We start from the raw sequence: 12,976 nt of genomic DNA, 5'->3' as shown, positions 1-12,976 counted from the left end.
GCCAAGGGAAGCCGGGAGTGGTGGGAGTCGCATAGGGCTGAGTGCCTTGGGTCAAATTGAGGACATTTTTGGAAAAAGCTATTCTTTATGGGTAATACCAGCATGCTGGGCTCTTCCTGGATCTGTGACTGCAAAAGAAACCTGGCTTCTAACAGCGGCTCCTGCAAAATGTGGCATGGCTCTGCCTCAGCCCAGACTGGGGAACAGTCCAGCCCTGGAGTCTGCAGCCCCCTGGGCCCAGCACCCGTTCAAATCCCCGGTGAGGGTCTGTGGAGAAAGGAGGGAAGCAGAGGAAGGAGGAATGTAGTGCACTTGGGGCCAGAGCTTTTTGGCTGGTGGCTGCTGTGGGTGTGAGTAATCTGCAGAACTGCTTTTATTTGGTTTGGGAAGAGATTTCCTAGAACTCCAGGAATGAGCAGCTGTAAACAAACAAACAAACTGGGATGGGAGGTGAGGAGGGGACAGAGCTGGAGAAGAGCTGCAAGGGGCTGTGCAGTATTGCAGCCTTGCAAAGAGTTAAACTTAATCCAAGCCTAATTATGCCCATATGGCTGGGTCTGGCAGCAAAGGAAGAAGTTGGCCAGCATTGTGGCCTGAACAGTGGCTAAAATAAATAAAGGGGCTGTGGTGCAGCCAGGGGGAACAGCCCAGACAGGGTGAGATGGGAGTTCAAGTCACAAGGGAGTGGTTGGAAAAAGCTTCAGGAAAAGTGAGACAGGCAAAGGACATGGGAGAAATGCCCAACACTAAAAGCACTGTGGCCAAGCATCCCCCTTGGTGTTGTCACCAGCACCCAGCTGGAGCCAGGGGACAAGTGAGTAACCCATGTGCCAAGCTGCAAGTTTGGTTTGGGGCATTTCATGGGGGGGAGGTGGTACGAAGTGCCAATGCCTGCTGGGGCCCAGAGGTGGATGCTGCAGCCTCGGGAAAGGGGAACCTCACTGGCTTCTGGTGCTCCCTGAGGGGAAGAGGGACAACAGGGAGGCTGGGGGTTTGGGAGCATAAATCTTGGTGAAGCATTCCACCTACAAGAACACTGTTCTGTGATTCCTGGGAAATCTATGACAGCACTTCAAATATTAAGGATGCACTAAATCAAGCAAGATTAATTTTGCAATACATTGGCATCAGTTACCTTTGCAGCAGTGATTTATGACGGAATTTCTGGCAAAGGATGCCTAGAAGCAGCAAAACACTGAGAAGCACCTGGTGCCTATGGGAGGAGATGTTGTGATGAATTTGGAGGCTGGGATGGTCTTGGCCTGGCAGTTTTGCATGGGGGAGGATGAAGGTGCCATCTTTTGTTGTCTTTGTGGGGTTTAAACCCTATCTGGTGCTTTCTTGGATTAGCAGGAGGAAAATCCCCCTGAGTATCCCTGTTTTTCCCTATGCAGGCTGGGGGCCCCCCTGTGCCCACGGGTGCAGGGATACAACCGGAGCTCAGGGCGGCGCATTCCTGCCCCCTCAAAAGCCGGACGGACGGCAGAGCCGCCAAACAGCCCCCTCCTTAATGCTGATTCTTTCCATCACAAGCACGTCTTGTCTCCGTGGCCGAAAGTCTTCCATAGACGGTGGAAAGTGAAATTTGTGCAATGTCTGTAGGAGGCTGAAGAAAGGCCCTTTGTGCGCCCCCCGCGCGGGCGCTGGGCAGCCTCCAGCAGCACCCTCGGCCGCCCCGCGGCTCCCGCCGGCGGCGTCAATGCACCGCTTGTCCAGAGACCGGGACCCACTCTTAAAGCCAGAGCTGGTCTGCCTCGGTTAGTCCCACCGGTGGCCCCGTCGGGGCGGGCACGGCTGTGGGGGGCCCCCCGGCCGCAACCCCAGGATGTTTCTGTACTGGAGGAAGCGGGGTGCCTACGAGCTGGAGGCTTTGCCGCCCGGCCTGGCGGGGCTGGAGTACGGGGCAGTGGAGCGCTTCTCCTGGAGCTCCAGCCTGGACGTCAGCGAGGAGCTCGGGGGTAGGTGGCTGGGAGGCTTTGGGCAACCAGCAGGCTGCGGCTGAGCGCGGCTGCCCAAAACCTCCAGCCCTGGCAAGGAGGGTGAGGGCTTGGGAGAAGCTGCTGGGTGCCGTGGGAATGCTGCAGGTGCAGCTGGGGAGCGCTCAGCAAACCGCCCGGTGCCACCGGCGCCGCTCCCCCCGGCCCAGGCAGGCGTTTGAAGCAGCCGGCTGCCGCTGCCCTGCGCCCTGCCGCAGGGACGATCCGGTTTCAAAACTCGTTTGCCGTCGCCGGGAGCGCTGAGTGTGATAGCATAGCCGGCAGCAGGAGAAGGAGGAGGTGACCGGGCGGGGAGAGGAGCTGATGGGGACAGGATCTCTCCTGCAGCCCCCGAAGTGTCTGCTGGGGACACGCTCCTGCCTGTGCCCCAAAGCGGGGCTCCCTGCGAGGAGCACCCACCCGCGTGTCCCAGGCCCTGGTGCATGTGCGAGCCGCTGGCAGGGTCGGCTTTTGGGAACGGCCACGCGGCTCCGGCCGTGCCGGCGGCTGCGGCGTGGGGCTGATCCCTGGCACCGCCGGCCGCTCCGGCCAGCCTCTCTCTAGTTTTTGGTGAGTTTGGGAAACTTTCCCTTGGGTGCATGAAAGAATTTCTTATTTGTTTCCGTTATTATTCCCGATAGGTCAAGTGAAACGGCAGCGGCGGGGGGCGGGGGCCGGCCCAGCTCGGCGGGCGCTGCGGGGCGGCCGCGGGGACAGAGGCCTCATTGTGCTCCTGCCGCGGGGGCTGCGCTCGGCCCCGGCTCCCAGCCCGGCTCCCGGCCCGGCTCCCAGCCCGGCTCCCAGCCCGGCTCTCAGCCCGACTCCCAGCCCGGCTCCCGGCCCGGCTCCCGGCCCGGCTCCCGGCCCGGCTCCCGGCCCGGCTCCCGGCCCGGCTCCCGGCCCGGCTCCCGGAGGGCGACTAGCTGAGCCCTGCCCGGCTGCCCCTGCACCGTCATCCAGCAGCGCCCATGGTGCCACAGCTGCCCCGGGATCGCCTCCCAGACGGGAGCTTGAGCAACCAGCACCATTCCGAGTTGCCTCCCCTTCTCCAGGCAGAAGCAGCGTTTTTTTCAGTGCTGCTTCAAAAACCAGACTGTTTTATCCCGCAGACTGTTTCTAACCCCAGCCTTGGCCGCGCTCTCGCTTGGGTCGGCGTGGATGCTGTTTTTGTTGGCAGGAAGGATGCGGGAGATGGAAGCGCTGCGGCGGGGAAGTCCCTGTGCCGCTGGGCTGGTGTAATAGCCGTGCCACCTGGTAGAGCCGTGCCATTGTGGTAGAGCCATGCCATCTGGCCTCTCCACATCCCCGGCAGTGGCTCCCTGCCCAGCAGGCAGATTCCCAAAGGTGCATCCCTGCCTGCAGCGGGGCTGTCCAGCCAGAGGGTGTCTGTACTGCTCGTTTGCCCTGCGAGCAGCCCGGAGTCTGTTATTTTTAAACGATTAGGTTCGACACATAACAAAAGCCTTCAAAATAGGATTTGTCCCTAAGGCCGATTTAACTGTCAAAGCTTAAAGTGGCTCCTAAGCCCCGTTGGGGGCTGACAGCGGCAGATTTAGTGTTGTTGCTGCAGCCCCACGCCGTGCCAGCCCAAGGGGAGCTGGGGCAGGTCCGTATCCTCATCCTGTACCCCGGGGTGCTGAGCAGGAGGTGCCGGATTCTGTCACTGTGTGTTCCCCCAGCAGGAACGCTTCACTGGCTCTTGGGCACGGGGCTTCATTCCCCGGGACGAGCTGTGGGGCAGGCAGGAGCGGGCCGAGCCCGAGTGCTCTCTGCTGAACTCTGAAACCCTGGATTCCTGGTGTGGGAGCCTCAGCACGGACCTGCAAGGGGCTCACCACGGCACCCAGGCACTGACCCTACTCTCTCCACAGCCGAGCCGTGCTCAGAAGAGGAGACAGTGCTGCACTGCCAGAACCCCGACTGCGCTGGAGAGAGGAGAGCGGCCAAGGTGGGTCCTGCGGGGATGGGGCAGCGCCGGGCAGCTGCAGCCCAGGGGTGTTGGGGGTGAGAAGAGGCAGCGGACAGCTCTGGCCAGCCTGCCGCTCCCTGCAGGGCCCCTGCTCTGGTCGGCAGCCCCAGGCCCGCCGTGCCGGGTGTGCATTCCCTGCTGGCATTTAACGGCACAGCGGCGGTTTACGCGTTTCCCCAAGCTGCCGTGATTTTGGGCTAATCCTCTCCAGCCCGTCTGTTCCCCTGCTCGCTAACGTAACGCCAGGGCAGATTTAGGGTCCCTTCTCTCCCGTACGCAGCCGGGCCGGACCCACGCCCTGGCTCCCAGCGAGTCCCCGGGGCTGCTGTGCGGGGCCGCGGGCGGTGTCTCCGGCGCAGCAGGCAGGACGGCCCGGGAGCACCGGGGGTGTGCCGCGGTGCTCTGTTTGCACGCCGGGCTGGCAGGGCCGGTGCTGCTGGGGCACACGTGGCACTGGGCTGCAGCTGCCCAGGAGTGCAGCTGGGGCTGCCAGGAGCGACTGAGGCCACCTCGCCGTTGTGACCAGACCCCTGATGGTGCCTGGCAAGTAGCGGGGGGGTGGACGGGGGGAGCTGGTAAGGATGGGGGTTCATCCTGCCGTGCTGTGTGCAGGATCGTGATCCCCCTTGCTTTGTGAGGCACCGGCTGAGGGGCGGCGGAGCTGCCGTGTGCTGGGGGCTCCGTGGGGCTCGGATCAGGAGCTGATCCCTGGGATAGGCAGAGGGGTTTGGCCATCCCGCCTGGCCCCTCCTGTGGGATTGAGTCCAGGGATGAGCTGCTGGCACAGGGTGGATGAGGAGCGCTCATCCCTCTGGGGTAGCTGTCAAGAGTCCCAGGGGATCTCAGTGAAGGAGTGCCAGCTGCAGGCACTGCTTGGAGCAGCCATGCTCCCACATGCAGGCCTCACGACGGCCACGATGGCAACAACGCTATGGGACACACGGCGGAGGAGGGCTGAGGGTACAGGGTGTCCTGAGGCTGAGGCTGTCTCTAGAGCTGCGATAGGACACTGGTGGATGGCAGGGGGGCTGCAGAGGGACCAGCGGCCCCTCGGAGAGAGCGCGGGTGGTGGGAGCGCGTCAGCGCTGACCTCAGCAGCGCCGGAGGAAGGAGGGCAGGAAGCGGGGGCGGCTGGAGCTGCACAGGCGCTTCCTCCCCGCAGCAGCACAGTGCAGGCAAGCCTGGGCAGGGCTGTCCCCTCCCAGCACCCTCGCACCCCTCCGCGGGCCGGGTGGCGCTGGGGGTCCCACACCGGGACGGGGATGTGCCAGCGGGGCAGCAGGACTTGCTGGCGGTGGCCTGCAGCACCACAATCCCCAGTGAGACGGGCACTGGCCAGAGAACACAGGCTGTGCGCTGTGCTGGGGGCCTGGCCGGGGGTTTAAAAATAACCCGCTGTGAATGCCTGGAGGGGCTGGGGCCGCGGCCGTGGCTGCACACAATCGGAGGAAACCCGCCGGCTTCGAGCATTGTTTGTCTGCAGACACTCGCTTCCTCCGTCCTGCCGCGGGGACACGGCTCTGGTCAGCACAAAGAGGCTGCGGGGTGCCCGGGCCGCTGGCGGGGTGCTGGTGCCACGGTGCAGGTGGCTGTCCCACAGCTTCTTGTTCCAGCCCTGGCATGTGCAGGTGTCCCAGGGTCTCTGCTCGTTGCGGTGGAGCAGGGAGGGGTTCTGCAGGACAGAAGGCCCCGTGTCATCACCCTGCCCTTACAGCACCCACTGCCTCATGGCCATGTCCTGGTCATGCTGCTTTCCCTCTCTGGCTTCAGCATTCCCTGTGAACAATGTGCCAGCTGCAGCTGGGGGTGGGAGAGGGGACCCTGCTGCTCGTGGTGCTGGCCATCCCTCCTGAAACGTGCCACAGCTGGGAGCCCCGGGCAGGCCCTGCCTGATGGACTCATGTCCCCCCAGGAATGCCACCACGCAGAGTGCCAGGCAGGCCCTGCCTGATGGACTCATGTCCCCTCAGGAATGCCACCACGCAGAGTGCCGGCAGCTGAGCCACAGCGGCCCCCTCAGCCTGTGTGAGCTCTGCGATGGCCGCCTCCATGGCGCCATGCACTTCGATGGCCACATCCGCTTCGACCTGTCCCCGCAAGGTGAGCCACGGAGCTGTGGCACTGCTGCCGCAGCGATGGCAGGGATGGGATGCACTTGGGGCAGGTGCAGCTCAGGGGTGGGAGTGGGATGCAGCGGGAGCCAGCACGGGGCTGGGGGAGCTGTCACAGCCCAGCTCGATGCCCGTTTGCAGGCTCCATCCTGGCCCGCAACATGTCCACACGTTCGTGCCCCCCGCGCACCAGCCCTGCCTCTGATGTGGAGGAGGAGGAGGAGGGTCCGGCAGAGAGCAGAGGGTGAGCCCCTAGCCCTGCACAGCCCGTGTGCAGCCCCAGCCCGCGGCATCCCTGTCACCCTGCCCTCCCTGTGCCCGCAGGGAGCGCAGGAGCTCAGCGCTGAAGCTGCCCAAGAAGAAGGCTTGGCGCAGGCACACGGACGTAAGGCACCAGCCCCTCTCCCTGGGGCACTGGGCAGGGCAGCAGGATGGCCCTGGTGGGAGGGAGAGAGGGACCCCTGGACAAGCAGCTGCCACCTGCCCCCAGGACCCCAGCAAGGAGTGCTTCACCTTGAAGTTTGACCTCAGCATCGACATGGAGGCAGAGATCGTGCCAGCTGTGAAGAAGAAGTCGCTGGGGTGAGTCTACTGGGGACAGGACAAGGGACAATGTGGGGACAGATGCAGAGGCAAATGTGGGGCTCATATCCCTCAGGGAAGTGCTGCTGCCAGTCTTTGAGAGGAAGGCAATCGAGCTGAGCAAAGTGAACATCTACCTGGACCAGTCCCACACGCCGCTGTCCCTGCAGTTCGAGGCGTATCGCTTCGGGGGACACTACCTGCGGGTGAAAGGTGCTGCGGGGTCCCGAGGGAGGCTTGGCTGCTCCAGAGCTCCCAGGGGACACTGACAAGGTGATGCTCCCACAGCCAAGCCCGGGGATGAGCTGAAGGTAGAGCAGGCAGTGCGAGATGCCAGGTCAGCCAGCCTGCCCATCCTGCGCCCTGCCAGCAGTGCTGCATTCCTTGGGCCAGTGCTGGAGCCGCTGCCAGGACGCCGGGAGGGCACTGAGAGCATGGTGAGTACCAGTGCTAGCTCTGGGGAGGAATTGGGGTGGGATGACAACATGTGTGATCCCCCCATAGCCATTCTTTCTGGTGAAGATGGGTCATGGGGCAGCAGCACGTTGTATTCTCCATACCCTTGTGTGGTGTGGGCTGAAGATCTGCCTGGAGTCCCCAAGACTCACTTTTTCTCCTGGCTGTGCCATGCTGGCTGTGCTGTGCTGGGCTGTGCTGGCTACCCCATGGTAGCCTAGCAGCTCAAGCAGCAGCACCAGCCCTTTGGCGGTGCCAGGTACGGGCTGGCACAAAAGCAAAGGCAAACAGGAGCTCTGGGGGCCCCAGTGTTGACTGCAGCTCGGTGCCACCCCGGCCCTGGGACTCGCCCTGGCCACTGTCCCTCCTCTCAGCTGCTGGCAGCTGCTGAGCACAGCAGCTCTGTCCTGCCCCGTGGACCCTGGCCCCAGATAAGGCGTGGGACCGGCTTGGGCGTCGCTCCCATGGGAGCAGGGTGCCAGGCCTGAAGGGAGAAGCTCTGCAGGGTCCTGCCAGGGGGACAAGGTGCTTGGTCCTGTGCCAGCAGGCCCTGAGGGCGGCAACCTGGCTGCCTGGCCAGGGCTGGTGGCCGCCCGCGTCCAGCAGTATGACACCTGGCTGCAGGACCGGCAAGGCTCTAGCAGGGCCAGGGGACAAGCGGGCAACCAGCCACCTCTGTGGGGGTCTCGGTCCCGACAACATTCCTGGGGGCAGGTGAGTTCCAAGTGGCACCGAGGCGATAGGGCTGGTCACAGCCGGGACATGCGGAGAAGTGGCAGCGCAGTAATGGGAATGGTGCCCGTAGCGGCTCTTCCCGCCTGGGTCTGCGGACGTGGCAGGGTGTGGGGCCGTGCTGGCGGCAATGCCGCTTCCCAGGGCTCGGTGGCAGGCAGGGAGCCCCGACCCTGCCGTCCTGTGCCCCGGTGAGGGGATGGCAGCGGCCGCATCCCGGCGGGGCCGGGGAGGCGCAGGGAGCCGCCGGCACAGCGGAGCCCGGGGCTTGGCCGTGACCCAGCTCCCGCGGCCAGCCGGGGGGCTTTGATCTCCGCCGGTGAATTGTTCAGCTCTGCTAGCTTATCTGCCGAGGAGGGAAATTAGGTTTTCGGCGCTGGCCCCACCTCCTTTTGTTTCGGAGGAGCTCGGCCACAGCCTGCCCGGCCCCGGCTCTGTGGTCCGAGCCGGGAGTGCGGCTGGACAGAGGCTCGGCCGGGTGCTGCGACCCTCGGGATGCCCTGAGCCCCCCGCTGCTGCGGCCCCTTGGCCATGGCCGGCCGGGCTTGGCCAGGCAGCACCCGGGGTCCTGCAGCCCCGGGGCCCTGCACCCCCGGGATGCAGGTAGGCAGGTCAGTGCGGGCAGGGGAGCATGGCCGGGGGACCCCACTGCCCGGGGCTGCCATCTGGGTGTCTGTCTGTCTGTCTGTCTGTTCCACCGTGCTCAAAGTCAGCCAGGCTGCTGTCCCCATCCTGGCCGCAGAGCTGGGCGCTGACCCTGGGGACACTGGCTGCTCCCACTGCAGGCTCCGGGACGGCGAAGGAAGAACATAACAGAGTTCCTGGGGGACAGCAACATCCCCAGCCCCGAGCCAGCCCTGCACGGCAGCAGCTCTCTGCCCACCAATGGCACTGACACCTGGAAGAACCGTGCTGCCAGCCGCTTCAGCGGCTTCTTCGGCTCCGGGACTAGCACGGGCTCCTTCGGGCGGGTATGTGGGATGCAGGCATGGGGAGGGGCTGTGGGAACTGCCTGTGGCCATTCTGGGGGAGCTGGGATGGGTCCCCCTGGGGTTCAAGACCCTAGTTCCACAGGCAGGGTGAGGTAGTCCGTGCCCACCAGCCCCCGCCCAGCTCTGTTCCCCGCTTTTGGCCAGGAGACTGAGAAGCTGGAGCAGCTGGTGAACAGGCTGCACGCCTACAGCACCTTCGGGCTGCCCAAGCTGCCGCCCCAGCTCCGCTTCGACCGCGACTCCTGGGAGGAGGACGGGGATGAGGCTGGGCTGACACTGGAGGACAGCTGGCAGCAGATCATCCAGGGCACAGAGGTAGGACAGTTCCTGGGGAGCCTCAGGGGCTCTGCCCAGGCCCTGGCACAGCGCTGACCCTCAGCCTGGCAGGTCCTGTCGCGCCGGCAGTGCCACCAGCAGGAAGCCATCTGGGAGCTGCTGCACACAGAGGCCACCTATATCCGGAACCTCAAAGTCATTACTGATGTGAGTGTTGGCAGCCACTGCACTGTGCTGGGGCTGGGGGCTGTGGCTGCAGCTCACTGGCTCTCCATTCCCTTCCCACAGCTGTTCCTCTCCTGCCTGGTGAACCTGCAGGAGTCAGGGCTGCTCTGTGAGGTGAGTGGAGGGGGCTGCAGGGGACAGGGTGTTCAGGGATGGGTCCTCACCTCGTCATGCCGCAGGGTGGAGGTGCCATTCCCCAGTGCTGCCCACCTCACCCCCACAGGTGGATGCCGAGCGGCTCTTCAGCAACATTGGGGAGATCATCCGGCTGCACTGCAAGCTGTGGCGCAGTGTCATGGCCTCGGTGCTGGCCAAGGCACGACGGACTGGGGCACTGCTTGACCCCATCGACTTCCTTGATGGCTTCAAGATGGTGAGTGAGGATGCCGTGCCACAGTGGGTAGCCATGCCATGCCGCGTGCTGCGTGGTGACCACCTCGTGTCCCCCAGTTCGGGTCACTCTTCAAGCCCTATGTGCAGTATTGCATGGAGGAGGAGGGCTGCATGGAGTACATGCGGACCCTGCTGCGGGACAGCGAGCTCTTCCGCACCTATGTGACGGTAAGGGGAGGGCAGGGCTGGGGCTGGGGCTGGGGCTGGGGCTGGGGCTGGGGCTGGGGCTGGGGCGGTGCCCGTGCTAATGCCTGGGTGCCACAGTGGGCTGAGAAGCAGGAGCAGTGCAGCCGCCTGAAGCTGAGCGACATGCTGGTGAAACCTCACCAGCGCCTCACCAAGTACCCGCTGCTCCTCAAGTCTATCCTGAAGAAGACAGATGACCCACATGCCCGTGATGCCATCACCACTATGGTAAGGGATCAGGGGTGGGGGGTAGCAGGGTCGGTGGCCCCTGGGCCCTCAAACCCACACGCCACTCCTGGCACAGATCAGCTCTGTGGAGCGCTTCATCAATGACGTCAACTCGCGGATGCGCCAGCGGCAGGAGCGGCAGCGCCTGGATGCCATCCTCAGCCGGATTGATGCCTACGAGGTGGTGGAGGGCAGCACAGACGAGGTGGACAAGGTAGGCTGGACATGGTAGAGCTGCCATCTCATTCCATGCCGTGCCATGCCATGCCACTCAATGCCAGCCTCTGCCACACTACTCTGCCACCCTATGTCATGTCATGCCAAGCCACCCCACCATGCTATGTCATGCCATGCCACCCATTTCATGTTGCCCCATGCACCCCATGCTGACACCGGGGGCTTCTGGCAGCTGCTGAAGGAGTTCCTGCGGCTGGACCTGACGGCTCCCATCCCCGGCACCTCCCCGGAGGACACCCGGCAGCTCCTCCTCGAGGGCAGCCTGAGGATGCGGGAAGGTAAAGACAGCAAGGTGAGGACCGCAGGGGACAGGGAGGTCTCGGCTCCGGCCCCTGCCCACCCACCCTCACTCACTGCACCCACTGGTGCCCATGGCTCCACTCTCATCCCCAGATGGATGTCTACTGCTTCCTCTTCACTGACCTCTTCCTCATCACCAAGCCCTTCAAGAAGGCTGAGCGCACCAAGGTGATCCGGCAGCCCTTGCTGGTGGACAGAGTCGTTTGCCGGGAGCTCAGAGACCCAGGTGAGAGCATTGGGCATAAGGGGGACGACAGGGAGGTCCCTGGACACTGCTGACAGCCCCTGCCCACAGGCTCCTTCCTCCTCATCTACCTGAACGAGCTGGGGAGTGCTGTGGCTGCCTACACCTTCCAGACGAGTGGGCAGTTGTGCCGCAGCTGGGTCGAGGCAGTGCGCAATGCCCAGGTGAGGGCACATGGGTGGGTGTGGGACCCATGGGTTCCCTGTGCACCCTATTCCACACTGATGACTCCCCCTTCACAGAACCTGCTGCAGCGTCTGCGGCAGCGCCGGCGCATGGAGGAGCAGGAGGAGGAGGATGAGGAGGATGAGGAGGATGATGGTGAGAGTGGCACTTCAGCTGCCAGTTCACCTACCATCCTACACCACAGCAGCGCCAGCCCGGACTCACAGCAGTGGTAGGGAGCAGGAGGGAGGGACCTGCACACCCCCAGCCTGGCAAAGGCTCCTCCTCACCTTCTTGTCTCCACAGCCCATCCGATGGCTCCACCGAGACGCTTGCCATGGTGGCAGCAGACGGTGGCGACGAGCTCTCCTCCCCAGACTGGGAGGCAGGACCCTTCAGCTCAACCTCGGATGGCTCCTCTGTTAGCACCAGCACCTCCATCGGCACCGGCACCTCTGTCGAGACCCCCACCTCTGCCGAGACCCCCACCCAGGAGCTGCCTGCAGGTGCCCTGCCTGTTCCCCTGCCCCACGGCGTGGCCTCCCCAGGCAGCGGCTGCCGCTCGTCCTCCATCGACAGCGCCTATGGCACGCTCTCACCTGCCTCCCTGCGGGACTTTGGCCAGCAGCCAGAGGGGACGGCCGAGGAGGGGCAGGAGCCCTCCCTGGCCCCCCCGGCTCCACGGCCTGCCTCGCCCCGGCTGTGCCGCCGGACGCCCGTGCAGCGCCTGCCTTGCCCGGCCAGGGTGCTTAAGTCCAAGTCGGAGGCCAGCTTGCCCCAGCTCCTATCCCCCACTTCCTCAGGCCCCCTAAGCCAAAGCCGCAGCCTCTCTGACCTCTGTGCTGGTTCCCCCCGGACTAGCCGAGACCCCGCACCTCAGGCTGCCCCTGGCAGCAGTGGCAGCTCCACATCAGAGCTCTCAGAGCCAGAGGAGCCAGTGGAGAGCCCAGCATCCCTCCAAGGGGAGCTCAGGCGTGACCCCCAGCCTCCTGCCCGTCGGACCCTCTCGGACCCGCAGTCGGCACAGCACCGCAAGCTGACTCTGGCACAGCTGTACCGGATCCGGACCACGCTGCTGCTCAACTCCACGCTGACGGCCTCGTAAGCACATGCTGCCTGCTCCTGGGGGATCCCCAGCCCTTCCAGGGGCTCCCCAGGGACCGAGTCCCAGTGCTGAAGGCATCTCTACCCGCTCTGTCTCTTGCAGGGAGGTCTGAAATCCGCTGGCATGGAAAAGGACAGATGCATGGATGCACCAAGGAGCTTCTCCTGCTTCTAACCGTAGCATAATGCTGGGGCCGGGCAGAGCAGGCACTGGGATGCCACTGTGCCTGCTGGTGGGGACATGGATGGGGATGCAGACCAATCCCCTTGGCGAGGACGTGTCCTGGGCATGGTGGTGCAGGGCTGGACATGGCACGTGGCTTGTGCTGAACCCCTTGTCCACAGACATGGGAGTGGTCGGGCAGGGGGCCCTGGGGCTGTGGGGGGCTGTGGGAGACTGTGGGTCAGCTCTTGCGGGCGAGGAAGGGATGACGATGTCGGCAGTGGTGAGTGGGGAAGGTGCTGAGGGAGATGTGGTGCTGGTGGCACGGTGCTGTGGACAGTGCAGGGAGGAGGCTGGGGCTGGTGGCAGGAGAGGATGGTGCAGGGCTGAGGCAGATTTGCCCTGTGGGGTGGCAGTGGATGGCAGCACGTGGGACCGGAGTGTGGGAGACACGGTGGGACATGCACGGTGGCCGCAGCCCCGGCTGCCCCCCCATGCTAAGCTGCACTCCACGTCCCAGCTGAGCAATAAAACCAGCTGGTGCACGCTCATGTCCGCCTCGCCTTTCCTTTGGCTTCAGCAGCACCCAGGGCTGGGCATCACCCGGGTGGGTGCAGCGTGGCTGAGGGAGCCCCAC

At 64.4% G+C, this 12,976-nt stretch overlaps 1 protein-coding gene across 5 annotated transcripts; it reads left to right on the top strand.

Annotated features, from left to right (window-relative positions):
* The first annotated feature begins 1,829 nt into the window (after positions 1 to 1,829).
* On the top strand, positions 1,830 to 12,890 carry PLEKHG5 (pleckstrin homology and RhoGEF domain containing G5). 5 transcript variants are annotated; one of them, XM_072917426.1, is made up of 21 exons: positions 1,830 to 1,958; positions 3,848 to 3,924; positions 5,916 to 6,045; positions 6,198 to 6,300; positions 6,381 to 6,441; positions 6,547 to 6,638; positions 6,715 to 6,851; positions 6,927 to 7,075; positions 8,612 to 8,797; positions 8,963 to 9,133; positions 9,206 to 9,301; positions 9,383 to 9,433; positions 9,543 to 9,692; positions 9,770 to 9,880; positions 9,977 to 10,126; positions 10,203 to 10,340; positions 10,536 to 10,655; positions 10,757 to 10,889; positions 10,959 to 11,304; positions 11,379 to 12,173; positions 12,280 to 12,890. In XM_072917426.1, the coding sequence occupies exons 3-21, from the start codon at positions 6,003 to 6,005 to the stop codon at positions 12,287 to 12,289; spliced, it is 3,042 nt and encodes a 1,013-aa protein (XP_072773527.1). In that variant the 5' UTR covers positions 1,830 to 1,958; positions 3,848 to 3,924; positions 5,916 to 6,002; the 3' UTR covers positions 12,290 to 12,890. The 5 variants fall into 5 exon arrangements, with proteins under 5 accessions (XP_072773527.1, XP_072773529.1, XP_072773530.1 ...); XM_072917428.1 differs by lacking the exon at positions 12,280 to 12,890 and having other exon boundaries at positions 1,944 to 1,958; positions 10,959 to 11,071; positions 11,150 to 11,304; positions 11,379 to 12,177; XM_072917429.1 differs by lacking the exon at positions 1,830 to 1,958 and adding an exon at positions 2,285 to 2,546.
* Positions 12,891 to 12,976: the final 86 nt, after the last annotated feature.

The sequence above is a fragment of the Taeniopygia guttata genome, chromosome 21 (assembly GCF_048771995.1).
Source record: "Taeniopygia guttata chromosome 21, bTaeGut7.mat, whole genome shotgun sequence".
Classification (NCBI taxonomy): domain Eukaryota; kingdom Metazoa; phylum Chordata; class Aves; order Passeriformes; family Estrildidae; genus Taeniopygia; species Taeniopygia guttata.
Note: the sequence above shows the minus strand (reverse complement) of the source record. Positions and strands in the feature narration are given on the sequence as shown.

Bases quoted from the DNA above. Each gene is read 5' to 3' on its own strand.
- PLEKHG5 (XM_072917426.1), top strand. From the start codon at position 6,003: ATGCACTTCGATGGCCACATCCGCTTCGACCTGTCCCCGCAAG. The intron at 9,302-9,382 runs GTGAGTGTTGGC...CCCTTCCCACAG, and splicing joins ACCTCAAAGTCATTACTGAT to CTGTTCCTCTCCTGCCTGGT. The intron at 9,881-9,976 runs GTAAGGGGAGGG...TGGGTGCCACAG, and splicing joins TCTTCCGCACCTATGTGACG to TGGGCTGAGAAGCAGGAGCA.